At 43.1% G+C, this 27,500-nt stretch overlaps 1 protein-coding gene across 4 annotated transcripts in view; it reads left to right on the plus strand.

Annotated features, from left to right (window-relative positions):
• LOC134466903 (myoferlin-like) overlaps positions 1-27,500 on the plus strand; it is a 115,440-nt gene that overhangs the window by 74,296 nt on the left and 13,644 nt on the right. For 2 of the 4 annotated variants that reach the window (XM_063220799.1, XM_063220802.1), the window contains 17 exons: positions 223-393; positions 1,280-1,364; positions 3,479-3,556; positions 4,190-4,371; positions 6,650-6,808; positions 7,813-7,914; positions 10,907-11,068; positions 12,268-12,433; positions 12,694-12,767; positions 16,278-16,289; positions 17,019-17,117; positions 18,552-18,680; positions 19,218-19,373; positions 20,729-20,820; positions 21,969-22,139; positions 22,925-23,073; positions 27,437-27,500. The exon at positions 27,437-27,500 is cut by the window's right edge and continues 76 nt beyond it. In XM_063220799.1, coding sequence (XP_063076869.1) covers positions 223-393; positions 1,280-1,364; positions 3,479-3,556; positions 4,190-4,371; positions 6,650-6,808; positions 7,813-7,914; positions 10,907-11,068; positions 12,268-12,433; positions 12,694-12,767; positions 16,278-16,289; positions 17,019-17,117; positions 18,552-18,680; positions 19,218-19,373; positions 20,729-20,820; positions 21,969-22,139; positions 22,925-23,073; positions 27,437-27,500 — 2,051 coding nt within the window. Of the gene's footprint in view, positions 1-222; positions 394-1,279; positions 1,365-3,478; positions 3,557-4,189; positions 4,372-6,649; positions 6,809-7,812; positions 7,915-10,906; positions 11,069-12,267; positions 12,434-12,693; positions 12,768-14,335; positions 14,393-16,277; positions 16,290-17,018; positions 17,118-18,551; positions 18,681-19,217; positions 19,374-20,728; positions 20,821-21,968; positions 22,140-22,924; positions 23,074-27,436 lie in introns of all 4 variants that reach the window. The other 2 variants (XM_063220803.1, XM_063220801.1) reach the window with 2 other exon arrangements.

Below are 27,500 nucleotides of genomic sequence, written 5' to 3' on the forward strand. Positions count from 1 at the left end.
GTTGGGCTTGCATTTTTGGCTGGCCTCTTGTTATCAGTGACATATAATATGGGTTGCTTGTACTGATATATTTAAATGTTTTACTGTACTCTACTGTCTGTCTAACTGTCCTGACTGTCTGTCTGTCTCTCTTTACCTGTCTCTGTCTCTGTCTCTGTCTCTCTCTCTCTCTCTCTCTCTCTCTCTCTCTCTCTCTCTCTCTCTCTCTCTCCTGATTGGTAGAAGAGAGACCAGGGGGACCCAGAAGGCTGGGAGTACTCTTCTCTGATTGGTTGGAAGTTCCACAAGAAGGAGCGCTCGTCAGACACATTTCGCCGGCGACGGTGGAGGAGGAAGATGGCCCCAGCGCAGCGCGTCGGAGCGTCTGCCATCTTTAACCTGGAGGGGGCGCTAGTGAGTATTTGATGCATCACTGTCCCACATGGTGCATGCTTCGTAGGAGGCAAGTATTTTACTCATTATGTAGGCTAATAGTAGCCAGTACTATACAGAGACATTCAATAGAAGCCTTTTTGTCCTGTCTCCGAGAACCTCTGCTAAAACAAATCCATCAATACTCATTTGGAAATAGCTTTGAAAGCTTCATGTATATATTAATCAAATAATGATCTATCCATTATTCATTATTAATACAAATAGTTGGAGCCTAATTGAACAAAGATATATAAGTATCCATAGATTGCATGGTAAAGTGCTGCTTGGGAGCCATAAACTTCGAGAACTACACTGTAAAATATGGCAAGCCTGTTAAGACAATTTCTGCCTTAAGTTACCCTGCTACCTTAAGTTTGTAACTTCACTCAACTTGTGGCTTGTATTTGTGTCAGCTCAGAAATCAAAGTCTCAAGTTGAGTTAACTTAGAAACTCTCACTGTGTGAGATTTTTAGTTGTTTATTTCCAGAATTCATGCTGCCCATTCACTAATGTTACCTTTTTCATGAATACCAGCATCAAATTCTAAGTATTCATTATGACTGGAAAAATTGCACTTTTCATACATGAAAAGGGGGATCTTCTCCATGGTCCGCCATTTTGAATGTCCAAAAATAGCAATTTTTAGCTGCAAAAATGACTCTACTTGGACCATACTAGAAAATATGTGTTTATTACTTAGAAAACTTTCATGTAAAGATCAAATTTGGCACTTAGCAGCCCAGTTTCAATGAGCAGCATAGTTGCAGTGCCTTTTTTGACCATTTCCTGCACAGTGTCCCTTTAAGTTTAGCTGGCTGGCAATTACTACAGTGTACTGGATGTGTTCCCATTGTCTGTGTACAGGGTGTTGACCATGATGAGAAAGGCTCCAAAGATTCCAGCAAAGTGTTTGGAGCCAACACCCCAACCGTGTCCTGCACATTCGACAGTAAGAATGCTAGACAAACATTTCTGGGTTACACTCAACTTGACACCGACGTCATACGTACGACGTAACAGTGTCATAATAGTGTCAAAACAAAAAGACACAAAAGTTGACATTGTTTGGGCTGTACCATAACCGAATGTCACCTAATGGCATAGTCATAAAATGTTTATGACATTGAGGAGATGTTTATGACACATACAGTACATGATAGACTATGTTACGACACTGTTATGTCATACATAAGACACCGTCAAGTAGCGTGCTAAAGATTTCTGTGTATCATGTTTGTATCATATGCATTATTAAAGCTTTCGGTGTGTGCCCTGATGTTAGTAATGCTAATTCTACTATAGTAATACAGTGCCCTCCATTATTATTGGCACCCCTGGTTGAGATGTGTTTTTTAGCTTCCAATTATTATTATTTTTCTCTAAATAATATGGGACCTTAATGGAAAAAAAGAGAAAAATCCAACCTTCAATACAAGTGCATTTATTCAGTGGGGAAAAAATCCCTCATAAAGAAATAATTATTTGACATCAAATAATGTGTGTCACAATTATTAGCACCCCTGTTGTTAATATTTTGTACAACCCCCTTTTGCCAACAAAACAGCACCTAATCTTCTCCTATAATGTTTCACAAGATGGGAAAAGACAGAAAGAGGGATCTTCAGCCATTCCTCTTTGCAGAATCTCTCTAAATCATCCAGAGACCTGGGTCCTCTCCTCTGTACTCTCCTCTTCAGCTCACCCCACAGGTTCTCAATGGGGTTGAGGTCTGGGGACTGAGATGGCCATGGGAGGAGCTTGATTTTGTGTCTGGTTAACCATTTCTGTGTAGATTTGGCCATATGTTTAGGGTCATTGTCTTGCTGAAAGACCCAGTGACGACCCATCGTCAGCTTTTTGGCAGAGGGCAACAGATTTTGATTTAAAATGTCCTGGTATTTCAAAGCATTCATGATGCCATGCACCCTAACAAGCTTCCCAGGGCCTTTGGAAGCGAAACAGCCCCACAGCATCACTGACCCACCCCCATACTTCACAGTGGGTATGAGGTGCTTTTCAGCATGCGCATCTTTCGTGGCACGCCAGACCCACTTAGAGTGTTTGTTGCCAAAAAGCTCAATCTTGGTCTCATCTGACCAAAGCACACGGTCCCAGTTGAAGCCCCAATACCGCTGGGCGAACTCCAGACGTTTGCGTTTATGATTGTGGGTGAGGAAAGGTTTTCTCTGTGCATGCCTCCCAAAGAGCTTGTTGGCGTGTAGACAGCGCCTGATGGTTGATTTGGAGACTTTGTGACCCCAGGATGCTACCATTTGTTGTAATTCTGTAACAGTGAGCTTTGGAGATATTTTGATTTCTCTTACCATCCTCCTCACTGTGCGTGGTGGCAAAATAAACTTGGGTCCTCGTCCAGGCTTGTTTACCACTGTTCCAGTTGTTTTTAACTTCTTAATTATTCCTCTCACAGTGGATATGGGCAGCTGCAGTTGAGTGGCAATCTTCTTGTAGCCTCTGCCTGACCTGTGAAGGTTGACGCACATCTGCCTCACTTGTATGCTGTGTTCCTTTGTCTTTCCCATGTTTAAGAGTGGATAAGAGAAATGGCCTCGGTGTCACGTCATATTTATACCCCAGGGAAACAGGAAGTGATGAATTACTAATTAAATGTTCCTACATACTCTGGTAAACTTTGTAAACTACTGTAGAAATGACAGAAATGCTTCAATTATATTTATTTCCTGGGAATTGTTAAGGGTGCCAATAATTGTGGAACAGGTGATTTAATGAAAAATAATTATTTTTTAGTCAGGGATTTTTTTTATTTTCCTACAATTCATTTGAGTTGAAGGCTACATTTTCCTAAAATTTTCAGTGTGACAGTATTCTTCTGCAATAAACACTGAATTTATTTTAAGGCTTTTAACACATCTCAACCAGGGGTGCCAATAATTATGGAGGGCACTGTAAATGTGAATGAGGTGTGTCTACTAAGTTAATACATTTGAATAAGGAGGGTAAACAACTGTAAGTGTTTTTGTTATGTTTACTGATGCACTCTTCAAGACTGTGTTTTTTTTTTGTTGTTGTTTCGGTTTATTGCAGGAGCCTATGCTTATCACCTGAGGGTGTATGTGTACCAGGCCAGGAACCTCACTGCTCTGGATAAAGACAGCTTCTCAGGTTAGTAAATAAATACATGTAAGATAAGATAAGAAACTGTATGGTTATTTTTGCTGTTATCAATGGGAAATTATAGTGTAATTGCACTGGGAACCATATGGTTATTTTGCTGTTATTACTAATAACAAGCAGTTATTACCATAAAATTAGACTGAAATTACTGAGAAATTACTTTGAAATGAACACCTTATTAGCGATCCGTAAAGTAAAGTGTTACCGATAAACTTTTATTGTCTGTACAATCCACATGTACTGTAAATGCACATTAAAGACACACAAAACACAACATGGCCAATAGAGTCTAGTCGTCTAGGTCCATAAGCTGCTAGGGCAGCACAGTCCAATAAAATGTACAAATTAATGTTCTTCTCATTGTGTCTGTGGAGATTCATACATCCAGCAGTCATACTTGTCAAATGAGTTAAAACCCACATGTCCTCGATTTTTTATGAGCGAAGACTTTCGCCCACTTGTCCGTCTTGCATTGGCGTTCTTGTGCAAAACAGCAAAACTCACCTTTACTTTACTTTAAAACAGCCATGCTGTAATTTTAAAATCCAAATTTCTCCTAGGTGTAAAATGCCTGTTTCAAAAAAATGTGAAATGCCTGCCCGTTTTCTCACCCCAAATCAGACCCGTACGCCCACGTGTCCTTCTTGCACGTGAGCAAAACCACGGAGACGGTGAAGTCCTGCCTGAACCCCACTTGGGACCAGACGCTCATCTTCAACAGCGTGGAGATCTACGGAGACCCCCAGGCACTCACACACAACCCTCCAGACGTGGTGCTCGAGATATTCGACAAAGACCAAGTGGTTAGTTACTCTATCAGTATACTTGCCTCCTTTTTAAAGTATCAGAGCAATGGTTAGGTAAAACCCCCCAGGCTCTCGCACACAACCCTCCAGACGTGGTGCTCGAGATATTCGACAAAGACCAAGTGGTTAGTTTTTAGTATATAGTACTTACCTCCTTTTAAGGTATCAGACCCCCGAGCTCTCATACACAACCCTCCAGACGTGGTGCTCGAGATATTCGACAAAGACCAAGTGGTGTGTTATAAGCATTACCAGAGATTCTTTAAGTATATAGAGATGTGCCAATGTAATAGGTTGCTATGGGCACCTAACATGACCAGGTTCCGGTCTGCCTAAAGGGGCGTGTCATAATACTCCTAGAATGAATAGAACAGTCCTTAGGTCTGCCTGAAGGGGGATTCCCCCCTCCCTCCCCCTTGCAATAATAGAACCCGGAAAAAATGGGCCAATGGAACCTCTCTCTCTCTACTCTCTCTGGCATTACCTCCTTGTAAGGTGTCAAAACAGTGATTTGGTAAAACCTTCAAGCTCTCGCACACAAACCTCCACATTATGGAGATCTTTGACAAATACCAAGTGGTTAGTTACTGCACAGGATGATTTTTTTCCCATTTCAGTGAAAAATTGTGGATTTGGAAAGATTGGCCAATAATGGATTAATTAAGTAAGGGTTAACGTTCGGCGAGAAGGTCGCAACCGTGGAATAGCAGCACGACAGAGAGAATCTTTAGACCCCGACGTGGAGCGGAGCAGCACTTCTCTCTGAAGTGCTGCTATTCCACAAAGCGACCGACTCGCCGAACGTTAACCCGCTTATTATATGGATATACTTAAATGATTCACACATGGCGGGGACATTTCTTTAGGCCTATTTAATGTTAAGTTTATTATAGTTTTTCATGTCAAAAGATTGTTGCTGCGCAAAACAAAACAGTGCCGTTGTGGAACACCGCTAGGCAACAGCTAGGTAGCCAGGACAACAGGTGTTGTCTATCACAGCAGCTGATTAGTCTTGTTGAAAAGTCGCTTTAGCAGTGAAAAGTCTTGTTGCCATTGACAGCGGTCTGATATAGACCAACCCGTCCGTTATCGAAAAATAACAGACGTGCGAACGTTGGGGAGCCCCATTAAAATGAATGGAGCATTCGACCGATGACGTCACACCATATAATAAATGTAGTGTAATATAATGTAATGTATTGCAATCTAATTTATTGTAATCTAACATAATGTATTGTGGTGTAATCTAATGTAGTGTAATGTAATATAATGTAATGTAATTAGAGATGTACAGGATCCAAGATCCGGTTCCGGATCCGACAGGATAATAGGGTTTTTCAGACTATCCGGATCCGGCAGGATCTTAAGCGGTGGATCCGGTATCCGGCAGTTACCTTAAAATCGGGATCTGGGGCATCTCTAGCCTAGGCTTTTCAGTCAATCTTTCACAACCCAAATCACTGCATGGAGTGAAAGCCCTTTGGAAGCGGCCAGTGCAGGCAGTGTGGCAGTAAGCCAATGCGTCTAAAAAATAGTTTGAGCCAACGTAATAAAAAGGGCCCACGTGTGCGAGTAGACTATACTGTATGTTTCAACCCTTTTGTAGGATCCGGTATCCGGTTCCGGATCCGGCAGGATCTTAAGCAGTGGATCCGGTATCCGGCAGGATCCTAAAAGTCAGGATCCGGTGCATCTCTAATTGTAATATAATGTCATGTAATGTCATGTGTTATTACCAGGGTAAGGATGAGATGTAATGTAATGTAATGCTGTTATCACCAGGGTAAGGATGAGATGCTGGGCAGGAGTACGTGTAATATAATGTAATGTAGTGTAATGTAGTGTAATGTAATGTAATGTGTTATTACCAGGGTAAGGATGAGATGCTGGGCCGGAGTACGTGTAATGTAATATAATGTAATGTATTGTAATGTAGTGTAATGTAATGTAATGTAATGTCATGTAATGTAATGCTGTTGTAACCAGGATAAGGATGAGATGCTGGGCAGGAGTACGTGTAATGTAATAGTGTAATGTATAGTCATGTAGTGTAATATAATGTAATATAATGTCATGTCATGTGTTGTAACCAGGGTAAGGATGAGATGCTTGGCATATGTAATATAATGTAATGTAATGTCATGTCATGTGTTATTACCAGGGTAAGGATGAGATGCTGGGCCGGAGTACGTGTAATGTAATATAATGTCATGTAATGTAATGTAGTGTAATGTAATATAATGTAATGTAATATAATGTCATGTGTTATTACCAGGGTAAGGATGAGATGCTGGGCCGCAGTACGTGTAGGCCGGTGGTGAAGCTCCAGCCGGGTATGGACAGCACCCCTCGCCTCCTCTGGCGGCCCGTCATGCAGAGGGGGCAACATGCAGGAGACGTGCTGGTGTCTGCAGAACTCATTCTCAAGGATAAGGTGTGTGTGTGTCTGTGTGTCTCTGTGTGTGTGTGTGTGTGTGTGTGTGTGTGTGTGTGTGTGTGTGTGTGTGTGTGTCTGTGTCTGTGTGTGTGTACGTGCGTGCGTGTGTGTGTGTGTGTACAAGAGAGTGTGTGTGAGAGACTGTGTGTGTGTTTGTGTGTGTACATGTTTGTTTCTATGTGCCATTTACTGTATGTGTTAGTATTTGTTAGTATTTACATTAATATTTACATTGTTTACTTTAGATTTGTGTGTGTGGGTGTGTGTTTGGGCGTGTATCCAAAAACCATCTAGCATAGCAGATGTTATAGGCACATACAGGCTTAAATGAAAGTACTGTAGATATGAAGTAATGTACATGACTACTGTGCACACTATGTACTATCTAGATACTGCAGTAATGTTCATACTGTGTACATACTGTACACACTATGCAGAGCTCTAAATTAACTTTTTTCAACACCAGCCAAACTGATTTGAATAGATTTTAATCTTACTAGCCAAACAAACACCCACTAATGGGTCAAAGTGGCTGGTACTGTAAGTTGGTCTTTTCTACCAGCCACCAGCACTTTCACCAGCATTTGGCCGGTTGGCTGGTGCTAACCCATTGATGCTGGATGTTGCGTTGCGCAACATTGCCCCTGGCGCCTGGCGCTGCATGACGCAACATTCAGGCTCATGAGATTTAAGACAATTTTATTAAAAATCTTGGTATGTTCGAGCTGAATGAACGCATTCTAATGCAAGATGGGGTCTTAGCGTTTAAAGGCAACTTATAGCATGTTTTTATGTGCTTCAGAGCCTGAGATATTTCGTTTTTTATAGGCTGAGGGCAAATTTTCTAAAAAAGGGCTTAAGCATTCAGCACCCTTTTTTGCAAGTGCTTTAGGCATTAATGGGTTAATTTAGAGCCCTGATACTGTGTACTACCGTATGTATTGCTTCTGTGCTAATCGTCACCAGTGTGTTGACGGTGTGATTGCTCCGTGCGTCCGCAGGGCAATGACACCGAGCTGCCCCTGGTGCCTTCCATGAGGGGGGACAAGCTGTACATGGTGCCCCAGGGAGTCCGGCCCGTGGTCCAGCTCACCGCCATCGAGGTAAGAGGAGGACACTTGTGACCTTCATACTTTAAAACGCCCCCTTGGCTTGCTTGTAACTGCAACTTAGAGGATAACCTCTGCCAATTTCGACATGCAGTTGTAATGCTCACACTACCCTGGACTTGTCAGTACCTGAGAATTTTTTTTTCTTCAGCCTTTTCCGAGATCCTGGTCATTGTAATGGGGGCAGGTGTTTGTTTACATTTAAAAAAAAAACATCTTGATTTATTCCCAATAACATCCAAAAGGTTATGCAACATCAGCAGACAACTAGCAAACAGCGATACATTTTGGGATAGTATTTGGAGAAGGCCTATGTTAAGAAAGTTTTTACTCAGTGCGTATTAGAGGATGACATTTTTCAGGAATTCCCGTGGGTCCCGTTGGTCCTGCGGGATTCCCGCGGGATGGGAGTCAAAATTTTAAAAATGCACGGGAACGGGCAGGAGTAAAGATGAATGGGAGCGGGCAGGAGCGGGTATAAAAATGAACAGGTGCGGGAATGCTGCGTATTTTTTGACGAAACGGGAGTGGGGTTGATTTTGAGTGGGAGTGGGCAGGATTGGGAGACATTATTTTCAGGACGGGACGGGATGGGATTTGTTTCTTTTACTCCACTCCGGGACGGGGCGGTATGGGATTTTTTTTCTGGGACCGGGATGGGACGGGAGTGAAAATCCACTCCCGTGTCATGCTCTAGTGCGTATACGTGCAGTTCAGTATCCTGAATATGAGGCATATCCCGGTTATGGTCATTTTCGGGATAAGGTGTTTATATGAGCACAGAACGTAATATCCCAGCAACATTCTTGGCTGTTGTAGAATTCTCTTCAAATGCGTGTAGCCTAGATACCAGCGACAGCGTTCTATGGGAAGCCCCTGTATCCAAGATAAGGTGTTTACATGCGGCAGTATCCTGGCTTCTGTCCTAGCATATCCCGATTTTTCAGTATCCCGAATAAGGGCTTATTCGGGATACTGACGTGTTTATATGCTCAAACGCAAATTCGGGATACTTAATATCCCGATCATATCCGGAATACTGAACTGCATGTATACGCACTCAATGTAAACAAAGTCTGCCCCCATTAGAATAGCTCAGATCTGGGAAAGTAAAAAAAATGCAGCATCACCGGGTACTGACAAGTCAAGGGTAGCGTGAGCAATACAACAGCATACTGATATTGGCTAAAGTTATCCTTTAATCTACTGAATTTACAGTTAAATGTGGGCATTGAAAAAATCTCACCTGGTTCTGGGTGCAAATTCTGACACGAGGGTTGTGTAACATTGTGCTACACAACGACTCATGTAAATTGATCTCTGTCAGTCTTACTTTGTACTGGAACCACTGGATGGTCTCTTCAAATATCTCCTAATATCCATGATGACTAACTTTGAACAGGTAGGCAGGCAGGCAACTACACAACGTGTATGTGTTTACATATTCCCTGGATCCTGATTGGTGTCGCCGCCGCAGCCGAAAGGCACTGATTGGAAGGTCACATACCCGAATATAGAGCAGATGAAAATGATTCCTACTAATAGCGTTATGTTCAACAATATTTTTTAAATGACACCAAATTTATTTTGGATTATTCCAACGGCAGATCACAATGCGCAGGGAACTTTGACGTGCGTAATTGCCATTAAGAGCTGCGTAAACGCTATTTAGAGCTGCGTAAACGCTATTTAGAGGTGGATAAAAGCTATTTCCTAAATTCCAGAGGTGCGTAAACGGCGTTTACGTGCGTTTACCCTCCACTACAGCCCTGTTTATATGTCTGTATGGGTATTGTATAGATACTCTAGGTGTAATTTATGTGTACTGTCTATGTGTAGTTGTCTATGTCCACACCTAATGTCTACGTATGTCAATGTCTGCATGGGAAAGTAAGAAACGTAATTTCAATTCTTTGTATGACCGGTGCATGTAAAGAAATTGACAATAAAGCCGACTTGACTTGACTTTTTTTCTTTTCAGATCTTGGCATGGGGCCTAAAATGTATTGGGTGTTTTTCTTGTCAGATCTTGGCGTGGGGCCTAAAATGTATTGGGTGTTTTTCTTGTCAGATCTTGGAGTGGGGCCTAAAATGTATTGGGTGTTTTTCTGTTCAGATCTTGGCGTGGGGCCTAAAATGTACTGGGTGTTTTTCTTGTCAGATCTTGGCGTGGGGCCTAAAATGTATTGCGTTTTTTTCTGTTCAGATCTTGGCGTGGGGCCTAAAATGTATTGACTTTTTTTCTTTTCAGATCTTGGCGTGGCGCCTAAAATGTATTGGGTGTTTTTCTTGTCAGATCTTGGCGTGGGGCCTAAAATGTACTGGGTGTTTTTCTGTTCAGATCTTGGCGTGGGGCCTGCGCAACATGAAGGCATACCAGTGCATGTAAAGAAATTGACAATAAAGTTGACATGACTTGACTTTTTCTTGTCAGATCTTGGCGTGGGGCCTGAAATGTTTTGGGTGTTTTTCAGTTCAGATCTTGGAGTGGGGCCTGAAATGTTTTGGGTGTTTTTCAGTTCAGATCTTGGCGTGGGGCCTAAAATGTATTGGGTGTTTTTCTTGTCAGATCTTGGCGTGGGGCCTAAAATGTATTGGGTGTTTTTCTTGTCAGATCTTGGCGTGGGGCCTAAAATGTATTGGGTGTTTTTCTTGTCAGATCTTGGCGTGGGGCCTGCGCAACATGAAGGCGTACCAGCATGAAGCCGACTTGACTTGACTTTTTCTTTTCAGATCTTGGCGTGGGGCCTGCACAACATGAAGCCGACTTGACTTGCCTTTTTTTCTGTTCAGATCTTGGCGTGGGGCCTGCGCAACATGAAGCCGACTTGACTTGACTTTTATTCTGTTCAGATCTTGGCGTGGGGCCTATATGTCTGTCTGTTTATGTTGTATAGGTATTCTAGGTGTAATGTATGTGTACTGTCTATTGTCTAGTTGTCTATGTCCACACCTAATGTCTACGTATGTCTACGTACGTTTTCAGATCTTGGCGTGGGGCCTGCGCAACATGAAGGCGTACCAGCTGGCCAGCATCTCCTCTCCCAGCCTGGTGGTGGAGTGCGGGGGGGAGGTGGTCCACTCGGCCACCATCAGGAACATGAAGAAGAGCCCCAACTTCCCCGTCTCCGTCCTCTTCCTCAAAGTGGTGAGATCGTGTGGGAGTGAATAATTTACAACTTTTACAAAAACACAAGATAATAATAATAATAGATAGTTTGATCTTTGAAGGAGGAATTTTACAGCGTGCACATAAAAAAAAGTCTGACGGTAGGGACACATACACACGAATTTGCGAACTTTGCCATTCATTCCTATGAGAGAGGAGAAGGCAAGCGAAAGCAAGCGAACAGGAGCGAAGCGAAGCAAAATGATTAAAGGAAGTTTAATGTTATGCAAATGAGGAGCGAATTCGCCTGCCGCGGCCCAATCAAATCAACAACATAACTGTTCCATTCCATTTGATTCGCCGCGAAGACCTGATGACGGTTGAATTTCGCCTCTCTTCGCTTCGCTCGCTTCGCCTCCTATGTGTCCCTACCTCCGTGACATGGGAGCAGGACAATCAAATGACAAGATAAAAATGTAAAAGTCAGCTTCAACCAACCGTGACATGGTGTTCACCCAAAACGTTATGTAAAAAAAATTGGTGCAGAAAAATCGAAACACAATCTTTGCAATGGAATAAAAAAAACAAAGAAGAAAATATGTTTAAATGTGCAGACTCGTCCTCACTCTAAACTTTTAGCCAGCCTTTGCTCTACGCCTTTTCCTAGGATGTGCTCAATTTTCACCCTCAACTAACCCTGCTCTAGGCCCTACCGTAGCCTAAAGGGCCGTACACACACGTCGCTGCTAGTTACTCGCTCTGCGAATGAAGTCAATAGAATGTCGATGTATTCCAGCGAGACTCGCAGGAGAGTAGGCGAGTACTGTACAAGCGATGCCATGTGGGCGGATCCCGAGTTGAAAATATTTTATCTTCAAGCGAGGCGAGTAAGGGTGTAACCAATTGGAAGGCAGAGTTCGGTACTTCTCGCCTGTTCATTGGCAGTTAAAGTTGTGGGAACTTTCAGCAAACGTTCCATGAAAGAGAGGCGAGTAGGCGAGCAAGCGAGAAGCTAGTAAATAGCAGCGATGTGTGTGTACGGCCCTTAACGGTCGGTAGGGCACCAGGCCACTACGCTGGCGACCGGGGTTCGATTCCGGCTCGGGTCATTTGCCGACTCTTCCCTGTCTCTCCCACTCGCTTCCTGTCCATATCTTCACTGTCCTATCACACAAATAAAGGCAAAAAGCCCCAAAAATAAAATTTTTAATTAAACTAACCCTGCTCTCTCCCTGCAGCTGCTCCCCAAAGAGGAGATGTACACTCCTCCTATCGTGCTGAAGGTGATAGATCATCGCCCGTTCGGCCGCAAGCCGGTGGTGGGCCAGTGCACCATCACCTCCCTGGAGGAGTTCAGATGCGACCCCTACGAGATCCGCTCAGAACTCTCCATGTCCTCCAAAAGTAAGACCCTTCTAATCTCCTCTTCAGAGACGTCAGCATTTGTTTTTTCTGATGATTGGGCAAATCGATTTGTCCCAATACAATAATACAAAACAGTAATGGGAGTCTGATGTCGCAAACTTTATTTTTGGTGTCTCTGTTTGTTACTTACAGCAATAACAGCAAATTACAGCAATGAGGAAATCGTTTAAAGACACATTGCAGATTGTAAATCCTAAACTTGACATGTCTGTTCACTAATCTGTTCCTTTTCATCCCAGTGGCTTTGATGGCGTCGCCACCCCGTGACCTGGCTATCAACATGGAGGACAGCAGGCCACTGCTGGAAGCTGAGGTAGGTCTACACTGTAGTGTTGAATAGGGCTGGTACAGCTAGAGATTCTTGAAGTATATAGAGATATGCCAACATAATAGGTTTCTATGGGCACCTAATGTGACCAGGTTCTGGTCTGCCTAAAAGGGGGTGTCATAATGCTCCTAGCATTGAATAGAACAGTCCTTAGGTCTGCCTAGGTCTGCCTAAAGGGGGATTCCCCCCCCCCCCCCCCCTGCAATAATAGAACCCGGAAACAATGGGCCAATGGAACCTCTCTCTCTCTACTCTCTCCGGTACAGCCCCCCCAAAAAAGATTAGTGACCACTGGCCTACAGTATACAGTTGATTCAATATGGGGCCACGCGTCATAAACACGACAAGTGACATTTGGTTACATGTTACATCTGGTGACAGCATTGTGGTGCGTATAGACTAGATACGACCTACACAAACCAGGTAGCTGAGGTTGCTGAAGAAGTTTCGCCATGAATTCGAATTTATTCGCTCTGGACGTGACATTGACATGTTTGATTTAGCTAATCACCTAACGGCTCTGGCTTGACAGCCTGGGACATCCGGAGATATGAACATTCCAATTGGTTTTCGCCGAGCCGCCTCACAGCTCATTAGGGCTGGGTTCAAAAGATCGAATCGTGATCCAATATCGATTCATGTTCGAAAAGTGTGATATCGATTCACAACTTTGTGGATCGATCTTTTGCAGATGATTATAGGCGCTATTTTTTCAAGCACATCCTGTAGCTCTCTTCCACATTCATATTGGCTACCATGGTATTTCATGTTTGTGTGGGCATGAAAGGCTGAGATACTGTATTTAGGTTTTTATAGCCACCCTTAGAATTCTAGGCATAAAGGTTTAAGTAACAACCCAGCATTACAGATGATCGATTTTGAATCGAATCGGATCGGATCGTGGATCGAATTGGATCGTGACCTTGTGGATCGGAATGGAATCGATCCAGGAAATTTGGATCGATTCCCAGCCCTACAGCTCATTACCATAATATTAGCTTGAGTTTAATCGCGGAAATTCGCTCTGGTCGCTCAGGTTGCTTCGCTCCTAGCAAATTCGTATTGGTCGCTTTAGTCGCCGACCCTCCATAGACAAATAATGACTTCCGTCGCTCAAGTAGCGTAGGTCTCGCGAGTGGGTCTGGCCACACATCGTTGGAGTGGTCTGCCAGGCTTGCCAAGAATCTGGCAAGCCAATCACAATGCAGAGATTTGTTTTGAATCAAAGTGGGCGGGGTTTTGAGGGAGTGACGATGAAGCTCGCAACGTTGGGAAAGCACATCAAGAAAGAAAGAGAAAGATAGCGCTGATTGGTCAGAGTGCCGGCCTATAGGAACAGGCACGGATTGAAAGACAACGGGTTGTTCTCATCAACAATCTTCTGATGTACCGTTCATCGGGGCCAGACTAAATTACACATTCAATCTCACATTTAGGCTGGTTTGTCTTCATCTTCCCATTTGATTTGAGTCGTTAAATTCCTCAGTTTCTTGTCATTTGGAGTTTGTTTAAGACCATAACCAAAATTTGATGGTCGAAATTCTGATTTGCAGTTTCTGTATGGCATGTCGTCTGCTGTAGACAGGCTGGTCACCACCCCTCACCACATAGTATGTGCAACAAAGTACAGTATTGACCAGATCATGTGAATTAATCAGGGACGAACGATTAATACCTTAATCAGTGAGGAAAACATGCAGGTCTCACACGGGATATAGTATGTTTTCGGGAACACTTGGCTTGAGAGTTCACGTGTTAGACACTAATACTGTACATGTGTAACGGAGGGCATCCACCACTTGAGGCTCGGATTCGGGACCTCTAGCTACTTCCTAGCATGGGAGCACACTGACTGCTGAGCTTAAAGTGACACTGTCCCATTTTTGGAAATAATCTTATTTTATACCTCTCCTTGAGTTAAATGATTGACTTTTACCTTTCTCCTGTACTTCCTGTGGTTGTCTGAGTATGGCAGTGCACATTTTACCTCCAAGCTAGCAATTAACATTGAGTCCTGTGAGACCAGCTGGCGGCTAACTGGTCTCATAGGACTCAATGTTAACTGCTAGCTTAGAGATAAAATTTGCAGTGCCATACTCAGAGAACAGTTGAAAGTACAGGAGAAAGATAAAACTCCATCATTTACTTCAAGGAGAGGTGTAAAATAAGCTCATTTCCAAAAATGGGACAGTATCACTTTAAAATCTAGGCTGATAGCTCAGTCGCTATTGCATCTGTATTGGGCTTCGGGACGGAGGTTTACTAACGTTCCACCGCCGAAATACGCCACTTGACATCCATTACACATAGCTAATTACTGTCTGAACAAGTGACTTACTTTGTAGAAAACATGTGATTAGCAAGATCGATGGCCTACTATGTCCTCGTTAAGGCTATATCAATAATCAAGGACATATTGGCAAAGAACAAGAAATTTGTGAATGCACGCTTAACAAATGATTGATTTTGCTTAGCACATTTATACTATAAATCACTTTTACAAACAGTAAGGCATGTATCAGTTGCTAACATGTGAACCCTAAAATAAAGTGTTACCATGTTTTGAAGTCTTCTGACAATTGACTCATAATGTGTGGTGCTTTTGATTATTCGATCCTCTAGTTGTTTATCTGCCTCATACCTGTATAGCATTGAAAAACATGCTTCGTTTAAAAATATGCTTAATTTAAAAATATGCTTAATTTAACATTCTTCAATGATTTACTGTCCCGCAGCACACAACCAGATGCAGCTTTTCTTGGCAAATGATCTATGAACTCTATCTACGCAAAGTTTTTTTTTTTCTTTGGATGCATTGTAGCTCTGTTGATCTGTTCTCTGCTGCTTGCATTTCATGTTGTTGCTTTGCAATCTGTCAGAAAAAAATCTATGCTCTTCTAGCCTGGCTACTGCAACTGCAAGTCTCTTCAAGAATGTAGTCTGGCCAGCTAAACCATTGTACAGCATTTCTCCGTGGGAGAAGCAAAGGGCATGTCGATCTCTTGTTTATAAAACGCCTCAGTTTGTATGCTAATGGATGAACCTTAAGTTGATTGACAACCCATTCTTTCAGTTAACTGTTAACTGAACTGGGGTGCGTTTCTCGAAACCTTGGTTGCTAACTACGTTGGCTACTTTGTTAGTTGCAATGCAATTTCCCATTGGCAACTACCCAAGTTGCTAACTGCTAACAACTACACGTTTGAGAAATGCACCCCTGGAGTGTCATTTGCCTTAAACACGCTCCATCCAGCCCTTGGAAATACTCAAAAGTAATTGGTTGCATTTTTCGGGGGAATTTGGAATGTTGTAAGATGGATTTCCTGGCCAGACTAAAGTCTACTTGCAGTCGCGCTAGCCAGACTCATTCTCTTTAGCCAGCTTCACCACCCACACAATTTATGCAAATTCAGCATGTCCAGGAAGCTTATTTCACTTTCAAATTCCAACACTGTTTCTTTTCCCCCCTCTTCACTGCTTGTCACCATTCACCAGCGAGTAGAAAAGGTAAGAGTCACTTTCTTTAAATCTCAATCTGTTCTTTGTGGTCAGTTAACTAATATCAGTATTGGAATGGCCTACTATTTAGACTGAATATAAATGTCTAACATATGGAAAACAGACATATGGATATGGAAAACATATTCCATATTATTTACCACAACTGACCAATAGAAGTGCAATACAAAACTAACTCTACTCATTCGTTACCCTCATTGAGAGTATACAGTATAGACGTTCAATGGTAACCCTCTATAACCCCGTGCAATTACTTTGTCCTGCTTGCTCACTCAGTTGATCCTCAACAGTGTATACTGTATGTTGCTGCACTTTGTCTGTGCATTGCTTAGGCCTATATACTGTACTCCTCAACAGCGTATACAGTATATTGCTGCACTTTGTCTGTGCATGACTTAGGCCTACATATAATACTGCTGTACTCTGTATTCACCCAGCATACTTAAATTGCTTCGTATGTCCTCTTTGTAAGACGCTTTGGATGAAACCGTCTGCAAAACTTAATGCAATGTAAATGTAAACATGTGCATGATTGTGAGTCTTAATAATATTAATATTATTTCAGGAGAAGGAGATGTCGGACTGGTGGCGTAATTAATTCATTAATTGATTAATTGATTAATTGATTAATTGATTAATGTTATCTCAGGAAAAGGAGATGGAGAACTGGTGGAGTAGTTAATTGATGAATTGATTAATTGATTAATGTCATCTCAGGAGAAGGAGGTGGTGGACTGGTGGAGTAAGTTCTACGCCTCTATTGGGGACCATGAGAAGTGCGGCCCCTACAGGCAGAAAGGATATGACACGCTCAAGGTGAGGAGGACATCATGTCTGTCTGGGTCTTTCTCAAAACCTAGGCCAGTGTCCTTCCAAGTGTATCAGCCTAATTAGTCACGCCCAGTGATTGGATACTTTTTGGTGAACTCTACAGAATATCCAATCACTGGGCGTGATCAATAAAGGGTATCCAATCACTGGGCGTGACTAATTAGGCTGATACACTTGGAAGGACACTGGCCTAGGCTTTGAGAAAGACCCTCTGTCTGTCATAATGAGTGCATTCCAATATGTGACCTTGCATCCTCCACTTGTGCTTGTGGCCTCGTGCCAGGAAGTAATACGTCATGATGACATCACTGACAACAGCATCATCAGAGAGAGTCGATAGGATTCCTGGAATCTCTGGCATTATATTTCAAAATCTCGCAAAAGCTCAATTGCTAAGTAATTTTATCATTTGCAAATTGGATGGTGAATTAAGAATAGTCCCTCAAAAATTGTTGTGGCTAAGCTGACAGCGGGGAACTTGATTGTTTTCTCCACGGAGGTGGGGCCAGGAGGCGGGGCGAGGCCACAAGCACAAGTGGAGGATGCAAGTCTGCCTATTGGAATGCACACTTTGTCTGTCTGTCTGTCTGTCATTATGTCTACCTGCCTACTACCAAAATAACGTGGCCAACATAACCACTGAAATTCGTTTATTGGTTTATGTGCCATCATCAGATGTGGTGTCCCTGAGGAGAGAAGATTGATGTATTATTCACTGATTGTTATGGTACTAATCTGGGCAGTTATGGGTAAGTGGTTAGGGCGTCAGACTTGTAGCCCAAATGTTGCTGGTTCGACTCCCGACCCGCCAGGTTGATGGTGGGAGTAATTAACCAGTGCTCCCCCCCTTCCTCCTCCATGACTGAAGTAGCCTGAGCATGGTACTGTCCCACCGCACTGCTCCCTTGGGGTGCCTTTGGGGCTGCCCCCTTGCACGGGTGAGGCATAAATGCAATCCCTTTGTGTGCAGTGTGCAGTGAAGACTTGTGTGCTGTGGAGTGCTGGCTGTGAAGTGCTGTGTCACAACAAAGACAGTGAGAGTTGGAATTTCCCGGTTGGGCTTTCACTAATTTATTTTCTCAGCAACAACTTAAAAAGAAACTCCCGCACACTGACCATTTCACTGTTCTTTCTTTAATAAACAACGTTTCGGTACTAGACCTAGACCAATCAATTGCCTGATGAAGGTCTAGTACCGAAACGTCGTTTATTAAAGAAAGAACAGCGAAATGGTCAGTGTACGGGAGTTTCTTTAAGTTGTTGCTGAGTGACCCATGGTGCCATCTCAGACGCAACTGCCAGCTGAGGTGTGCGAAAAAAAAATCAAAGTTTAAGCCCTTTGCATGCCCATGGTGACCCAGGTTCAAGTCTGGCATGGCTCGTGTCATTAACTAATTTATGATCTGAATGTGTTGGCAGGTCTACACTAAGGAGCTGGAGGATATTGAGGACTTCAAGGGGTTAACGGACTTCTGTAGCACCTTCAGGCTGCTGAGAGGCAAAAACGAAAACGGGGAAGAGGACCCAACAGTTGTTGGAGAATTCAAGGTCAGACACTTTTAGGCTACTACAATTTTGTTGTACGTTAATTGCCTGCATATTAGTCTGGTAAACCAGCGCCACCTGCTGGGCGCCGACATTTTTCAGCTACGAGTGAAAATTACTCCGGTCTCACATTTAGGCTGGTTTATCAGGCTACCTGCATAGTATTTTTGAGAAAACTGCAGAATTTGATCAGTCACCATACTGTCAATATACCTGGATTCGTCAAATAAACACGGGGGCGACTGTTAAGAAAAAAAATCTATTTGGTACAAACTACAAATAGGGGCTACAATTTGACGGAGGCTTTCATCGCAATCAGAAAAAAAACAGCCATATATATTCTTCTGTGTGGCGAGGCTATGAATTGAGGAAATTCATCCTACTCTCACATTATGCCATTTAATTATAACAGGGGCTGCATTTTTTGACAAATTAATTTTAAAATGCACATTAAACGGTGAGCAGTGAAACATTCAAGAGTTTTCCTGTATAATCCACTGATGTTTTTGCCCCTCTTTTTTTGTTCTGTTCCATCCTCAGGGCTCGTTTAAGGTGTACCCCCTGTCTGATGACCCCGGGGTCACCGCGCCCCCACGCCAGTTCCGCGAGCTGCCGGAGAGCGGGCCTCAGGAGTGCCTGGTGCGGATCTACGTGGTGCGCGGCATCGACCTCCAACCCAAAGACAACAACGGCCGGGTGAGAGACGCAGACACGGCTGTAACATATCAGGGGTTGGAAACAACATAGTACCTAACGTAGTTAGCAGGGGGTCAGCTCTATGTTCCCACAGCCCGTTAGTCCCACAGCCCATTGGTCCCACAGCTTATTCTTGCTGCTCCATGTTCCCAGATTTTAAAGAAATTATTCAAATATAGGCCCCATTTTCCACAACTCCATGTTCCCACATTTCCGAGTAAACTAAGAGAACATGCCTTTCTCCCTGCCATGGGACATAGGGCCTAAATTTGAATAAATTCTTAGAAATGTGGGAACATGGGCCAGTAGGTATAAGCTGTGGGACCAATGGGCTGTGGGATCAATGGGCCTAAAAAATAATGCTAAAAGTCTTAGTGATGTGGGACCAATGGGCTGTGGGACCAATGGACCGTGGGAACATACAGTAGGCACACTCCCGTTAGCAGCTATGGTTTCGAGAAATGCACCCCAAAGATCTTTTTTAAAGATAGTTCTTGGGGCCCTGACATCGACCTCCTGCCCAAAGACAACAATGGCCGGGTGAGAGACACAGACACGGTTGTAGCATATCAGGGGTACGCTTCTCGAAAGTGTAGTTGTTGTTAGCCTGCTAGCCAATGGGAGTAGTTATCAATGGGAAATTTGCATGGGAAACAACATAGTAGCTAACATAGTTAGCAACTATGGTTTCGAGAAATGCACCCCAGAGATCTTTTTAAAAGATAGTTCTTGGGGCCCTGCCGGGGCACGATAGGGCCGGGTGAGAGACGCAGGCACGGCTGTAGCATATCAGAGATCTTTTTAAAAGATACAGTATGTCACATAAGTGAGTACCGCCCCTCACAATTTTTTGCAGACAGTAAATAGAAAGTATATATATATATATATATATATATATATATATATATATATAGAAAGTATATCTTTTCATAGGACAACATTTCACTTTGACACAATGATTAGTGACCTGTTAAAAACATATATAACCGCTTAAATTTGTTGTTCACTCACACAAAATACAGCCATTAATGTTTGAACATGTACCCACAAAAGTGAGTACACCCCAGATTAAAATCCGATAGAGAAGGGGCCGTGTGGGCCCCAATCGTCTCAAAATGAAAAGGGATTAATAAAAGGGAGATAATAGGTGTGCGTTCCAACCTTTCTTTACATTGAACTTTTACATTTTGAGTCTGCACCTGGCTAAATAGATGGGTGAATAACAGGAGTCTGAATATTGGAACCCACTCAAAGTGTTTTGTGTCTTGGGGCGAGGGCCACCTGATTTTATTTGGGAAAAGATTTTATTGATATAGGCTGGAGTGTGTCTTATTCTGCTTCCCCTCTATACACAGTGTGATCCCTACATAAAGATTTCTCTGGGAAGAAAGAGCATCGATGACCGGGACAACTATCTACCAAACACTACCAACCCAGTATTTGGAAGGTACTGAGTGAGGCATACAGTATATGTTCTTGTATGGCACATAGGGGTGTAAATAATAATAATCGATATGTAGCGATGCATCGATCCTACGGGACACTGTGCAGGAAATGGTCAAAAAAGGTACTGCAACTATGCTGCTCATTGAAACTGGGCTGCCTATTGCCAAATTTGATCTTTACATGAAAGTTTACAAAGTAATAAACAAATATTTTCTAGTATGGTCCAAGTACAGTCATTTTTGCAGCTAAAAATGGCTATTTTTGGAAATTCAAAATGGCGGACCATGGAGAAGATCCCCCTTTTCATGTATGAAAAGTGCAATTTTTCCAGTCATAATGAATACTTAGAATTTGATGCTGGTATTAAAAGTATTCATGAAAAAGGCAACATTAGTGAATGGGCAGCATGAATTCTGGAAATAAACAACTAAAAATCTCACACAGTGTCCCTTTAACCGTGCGGACACACCGAGCGGCGTTGAATGCGTGGAAAGATGGGGAAGTAATTGGCTTTGTATGGGAGAGCCGGCGGCGAATGAGGCGAACGCATCGGGAGCATTTCTAGAGGCGAGGGCTTTGAAAGCGTCAAAAACCGAGGGCGGCAGAAGTTGAACTTCATCTGAAAATATGTAATGAGCTCGGCGGCAGCAGGGCGTCAGCCAATGGAATGTTCACATTTTTCTAAACAGGCGCTTCTGTTGGTCGAGATTCCTGACTGAACGCTTCAGGTTGAATGTTTGCCTCGTTCAACGCCCCTGACCAGTGCTTTCCAGGCAGGAGTCAGCAGCGTTGTGGCTCTTTCAACGCCGGCGGTGTGATTGCGGCATAAGTGTCGAAAATAATCGAATCTCTGGACCCCAATGCCCTTTGTGCAACATAATAAAATTGGAAAAGTAATCTGTTTTTAAAAAAAATTGAATCGTATCCTATCGTATCGTTGGGCATTTTTAAGTATCGAAAATAATGGAATCACTGCCTTTAGAAATCGATATTGAATCGTATCGCTGTGAAGGCTGTGATTTACACCCCTAATAGCACATTTATTTATTAGAATTGTGCTTTTTTTCATGAAAAAAAAAATCTAATTAATAAATTAATCCCATTATCTCTCTCTCTCTCTCTCTCTCTTTCTCTCTTTGCACTCTCCAGGATGTTTGAGATGTCATGCTTCCTCCCGCAAGACAAGGACCTGAAGATTTCCGTCTACGATTACGACCTGATTGGTCGAGATGAGAAAGTGGGGGAGACGGTGATCGACCTGGAGAACCGCTTCCTGTCTCGCTTCGGCTCCTACTGTGGGCTGCCTCAGACATACTGCATGTAAGGACAGTTCTCTAGTCCAGTGGTTCCCAACCCTTTTCTTCAGGGACCCATGTTTTTACTATTGTAAGCTTTGGTGACCCAATCGTCCGAGCGCCCGCACGAGAGGGAGTCACATGATACTCTGTTTCCTGCGAAAACTCATTAGTTATCATTTTATTCCTCAATTTGTCTTTAGTCAAATATAGAATAACAGTTTAATGTATCACTTACATTGTGTTGCTTCTATACATATATTAGTTTGTTTTGTCATTTATTCAACATGGGCTATAATATATGGTATTAAAATTAAAACCCTTAAAATCAAGAGGGCTTCGCGACCCACTGTGGATCTTTGGCGACCCATAGATTGGGTCCCGACCCATAGGTTGGGAACCACTGCTCTAGTCACTTGGTCTCTAGTCTCTTGTTTGTTGGTAGGCCTACTGCTAGTTTTTTTCCCAGGATGAAAGTAATCTTGGTCCGTTATCCTATTTTTATACGTAGATGTTGTTTTACCGCCAACTACAAGATTTATGGCAGCGTTATACCACCTGACTTCACAGAATTGAGACTTAAATACAGTCCAGCCCAGCATGCATGCTTACATGACATAACAGGCCTCAATAGGTTTCGTAGATCTTGCTCAAAAATAACAAGAAATGAGTTTGCGATGCTGTAGTTGATATTCTTTCAGGGGTTGAAGGAGTTAATAAATTCATTAAAGATGAATATGTCAAACCTGCTTTGTTTACTGTATAACCGACGTGATGATGATTTGGATCATTGGGATGATTTCCTTGCAGTTCCGGCATCAACCAGTGGAGGGACCAGCTGAAGCCGTCTCAGATCCTCCAGAATTTGGCCCGGCTCAAGGGGACGTCCCCGCCGCGGTCAGAGGACAACGGGAACACTCTGCACTTCGGCGGGAAGCAGTACAGCCTGGAAGAGTTCGGTAAGCCTTGTAGCGAAGGGAAGCAGTACAGCCTGGAAGAGTTCGGTGAGCCTTGTAGCGAAGGGGAGTAGAGTTGCCCGGCTGGGACTCAAACCCAGACCTTCTGGAGTAGTAAACTGGGGCTCTGACCGCTACACCAAAGAGCCATGCTTATTGGCATGCTAGTCAGAACACACCCACAACCCTAGTGATGGTCACTCCATCACACAGCCTTCCCCTTCGGGAAGCGCATGCGTGCGCTTTACACACTCATGGTGTCCTTTACGCAACTGCCAAATGCTTCCGATGGCCTCACGGCAGCCATCCCAATTCTGACACCATTTGTAGCGAAGGGGAGTAGAGTTGCCCAGCTGGGACTCGAACCCAGACCTTCTGGAGTAGTAAACTGGGGCTCTGACCGCTACACCAAAGAGCCAGGCTCGTTGGCATGTTAGTCAGAACACACTCACAACCCTAGTGATGGTCACTCCATCACACTGCCTTCCCCTTCGGGAAGCGCACCCGTGCGCTTCACACACTCATGGTGTCCCTCACGCAACTGCCCATCATGTTTCTCCCATCCAGTGTGCCCCATCATCTATGCTTCACCCATCACTGAGGTCCCTCACGCTGGTGTCACCAATCCTGGTGGTCCCTCACATGGAACTATGGCTCACACAGAATGGATAGGCTTCAGATGGCCCCACAGTAGCCATCCCACTTCTAACACCATTTGTAGTGAAGGGGAGTAGTTGCCCAGCTGGTACTCGAACCCAGACCTTCTGGAGTAGTTAACTGGGGCTCTGACCGCTACACCAAAGAGCCAGGCTTGTTGGCATGTTAGTCAGAACACACCCACAACCCTAGTGATGGTCACTCCATCACACTGCCTTCCCCTTCGGGAAGCGCACCCGTGCGCTTCACACACTCATGGTGTCCCTCACGCAACTGCCAATCATGCTTCTCCCATCCAGTGCGCCCCATCATCAATGCTTCACCCATCACTGGGGTCCTTCACATCGGGGTCACCCTCACATGGAATTATGGCTCACACACAATGGGTATGCTTCCGATGGCCTCACGGCAGCCATCCCACTTCTGACACCATTTGTAGCGAAGGGGAGTAGAGTTGCCCAGCTGGGACTTGAACCCAGACCTTCTGGAGTAGTAAACCTGGGCTCTAACCGCTACACCAAAGTGCCAGGCTCGTTGGCATGTTAGTCAGAACACACCCACAACTAGGGGTGTGCAAAATAATCGTCATATCGATGCATCGCAATACTTACTTTCACGATACAATGCATTGATTCATGACAAGGTATCGTGATACTTATTTTCTCAATATACTGCATGGATTCATGACAATTGATTATTTGATAACAATAAAATTATATTTGCCACGGGTTGATTTTGTTCAGTAGAGAGTAGGTAATATTTCTGTTGTGATGTAAGCTCTCTCCCAGATGATAAAATGCTTAAATAGAATGAACTGACTTATGAAAGCTACACAGCAACTGACAAATAAGCTGTATTTTACACATTTACTGAAGTAAATATCGCAATGCATCACAGTAGTACATGAATCGCAATGCATCGTGATAGAATCGCATCGTGGCATGTGTATCGTGATGCGCATCGAATCGTGAACCCTTTGCCAATACCCACCCCTACCCACAACCCTAGTGATGGTCACTCCATCACAGCCTCTTGTGTAATATTCACCACTCTTGTAGGGCTTTCAGGCCGACCAGAACGGAGCCGGTGTCGGTGCCCGCACCAGTTACGTTCAGCACTAAAGTGCTGGTCTGCGAACCGCCCGTGTTCATACCGGGCTCTGAACTTTTTCCCCACGTGACTGTGGTACCCGGATGAACCTGCTGACGGCCACGCTGTCGTCATGGTTCGCAGAGAAAAACCTACTATTTTGCGGTTCGCATTTCGAACCAACTTTCCAGTTCGCGAACGCAAATATGTGGCGTGAACACGACGGCCGGTTCTCGATTAGGTGCGGGAACGGGCTCCAGCACGGTTCTCAGTCGGCCTGAACGCGCTATTGTTGGTTTTCTTGGAGTAGGGCCATTTCAAGGTGTTTGGGGGCCCTAGGCAAATTATTATTACTGGGGAGGGGCCACCTCAAGATATTTTTTATTTTACCTTTATTTAACCAGGGAAATAAAATCACATTGAGAATAAAATTCTCTTTTACAAGTGAGCCCTGGCCAAGGCGGCAGCACACATTACATTTACATTTACAGACAGGACACAGACAAAACAGAACAGATTAATATGGATGAAGAGATAAAATTACACAATAAAAACCATAAAATAATAAACATAAAACAAGATTAAAAGGAGATTACAAGATTAAAAGCAAGTGCAGACAGATTTAAAAGTGTCATTAAGATATGCTTTAAACTCAGCTACAGACATAAAAACAGCAAGCTTAAGAGATTTCTGAAGCTCATTCCAGTGAGTTGGGGCACAATGAATAAAAGCAGTTTTACCAAATTCTGTTTTTATTATTATATTTAGACAGTGTTGGGAAAGTTACTCAAAAACTGTAATGCATTACCGATTAGGCCTACATGTTACACTGTCTTTTCAAAATAATCCCTTACACTACAATATTACTATATTTAAAATGTAAGGCATTACACTACTTTTGCATTACTTTAGTTACTCTCATCGAAATAACTTCATATGAATCTCTCAATTTACAGTGTAAATCAACTCATGAGTCATGACTGTTTCACCTCCATCCAGGAGGTGTTTCAGCAGCATGGTACTAAATAGTAGCGGGTTCAGGAATAGTTTCTTTTTGACCCACCACACTGAACACCATTAACCCTCTGAGGTCTAAGGCCTTTCAGAGGCTTTTAGGCTGCTTGCACCACCCTGACATTTTCAAGTATTTTCAGCTAACAGTAAGCATCTATGCAAAAGTGGAATATATGGTTGTATTGTGAAAAGCCTGACAAGAAATAATCTGAAAAAAAATTGGATGTCATACAATCATGTTTTATTTAAATTGAGTATAAACACAACTGTACAAAAAAACAGGTTTCAGACGTCTTCAAAAAGTTCAAGAAAACACACAATAAATATATCTAGCCAAGACTTTTGAAGTTTGAATCTTGTAAACAAATGTGTTGGCAGCATAAATGTGAAAAGTGCATTTAGAAATGTTTTGTTGTTTTCATACAAAATGCAAAAAAGAATGACTATGTCACTGCCACTGCCTGTCTCATTTGAATACTAATGAGATAGGTGTGAAAAACCTCTAATGGCCCACACCCCCCTGTCAATCCCCATGTGCTCTGATAGCCCCAACCCCCCTGTCACTCTACGTCTGCTGTGTTTACCCTACCTGAAAGGGGCGTGTTGTCACCTCTGAATAGCCACTCAAGCACCGGTACTTTACATGTGAATAGCTATAGGTGTGGCTGCTACAGGCAGAGAGTACAGAATATGCGAAGATTTCTTTTCACTTTCTTTAAATTGGGCCAGCTATATAATTTATTTAATATATATATATTTGAAATCTGGAAGGTCTGAGGTTTCTAATGGTGTAACTTATGTGTTTCAATGACAAAAACTCACAGAGTTACAGATTTGTTTTTGGAGACATGTCAAATTGCCCTCTCAAGGGCACTTAGACCTCAATGGGTTAAAACCCAAGTTACAGTAAAAGGTATTGTAACTAAAGTTATTAGCATTTGTGACTAGTATATATTACAGCTTTTCCGCCCGTAATGCCCTACATTACTTACACAGGATACTTAGCTTGCTGTTCTAAGTTACAGCAAAAAGTAATGTAGTCTATTACAGTAATTAATTACTTTTGTAACTAGTTACTCCCAACTAACTATCTAATCTGTCATGGGTAAACAGCTAACTATCAGGGCAGTCATGGGTAAGGTTAGGGCGTCAGACTTGTAGCCCAAAGGTTGCCGGTTCCACTCCTGACCCGCCAGGTTGGTGGGGGGAGTAATTAACCAGTGCTCTGCCCCATCCTTCGTATCATGATTTATGACCTACGGTTCGATACAGGCCACGATTTCATATTTGCCAACATATAATTCAATTATGAACAAAAACTCATAGTTAATTGGTAGGATAGGTTACAAGAGGCAACTAATGATTTTAAAAAGTTGAAATGTAATGTTGATGATGATTTGAAGCTTGGAAGCACTATCACTTCATATCATGTGGTTGTTTTCTGGACTGATGATTAAAAAAAACTTTTAAAAAGAGTATCACGATACTGCCTCCTTGTATCACGATACAGTATCATGACTCTGTGTATCACGATTTCTCGGTTCGATACAATATCGTTACAGCCCTAATATGATCTAATCCTCATCTTGATGGTGTGTGTCTTTAGAGGTCAACAAGGAGCTCCACCCGCATCTGGGCCCCCCTCCGGAGCGCATCGCACTGCACGTGCT

Source organism: Engraulis encrasicolus, chromosome 17 (genome assembly GCF_034702125.1).
Source record: "Engraulis encrasicolus isolate BLACKSEA-1 chromosome 17, IST_EnEncr_1.0, whole genome shotgun sequence".
NCBI lineage: Eukaryota > Metazoa > Chordata > Actinopteri > Clupeiformes > Engraulidae > Engraulis > Engraulis encrasicolus.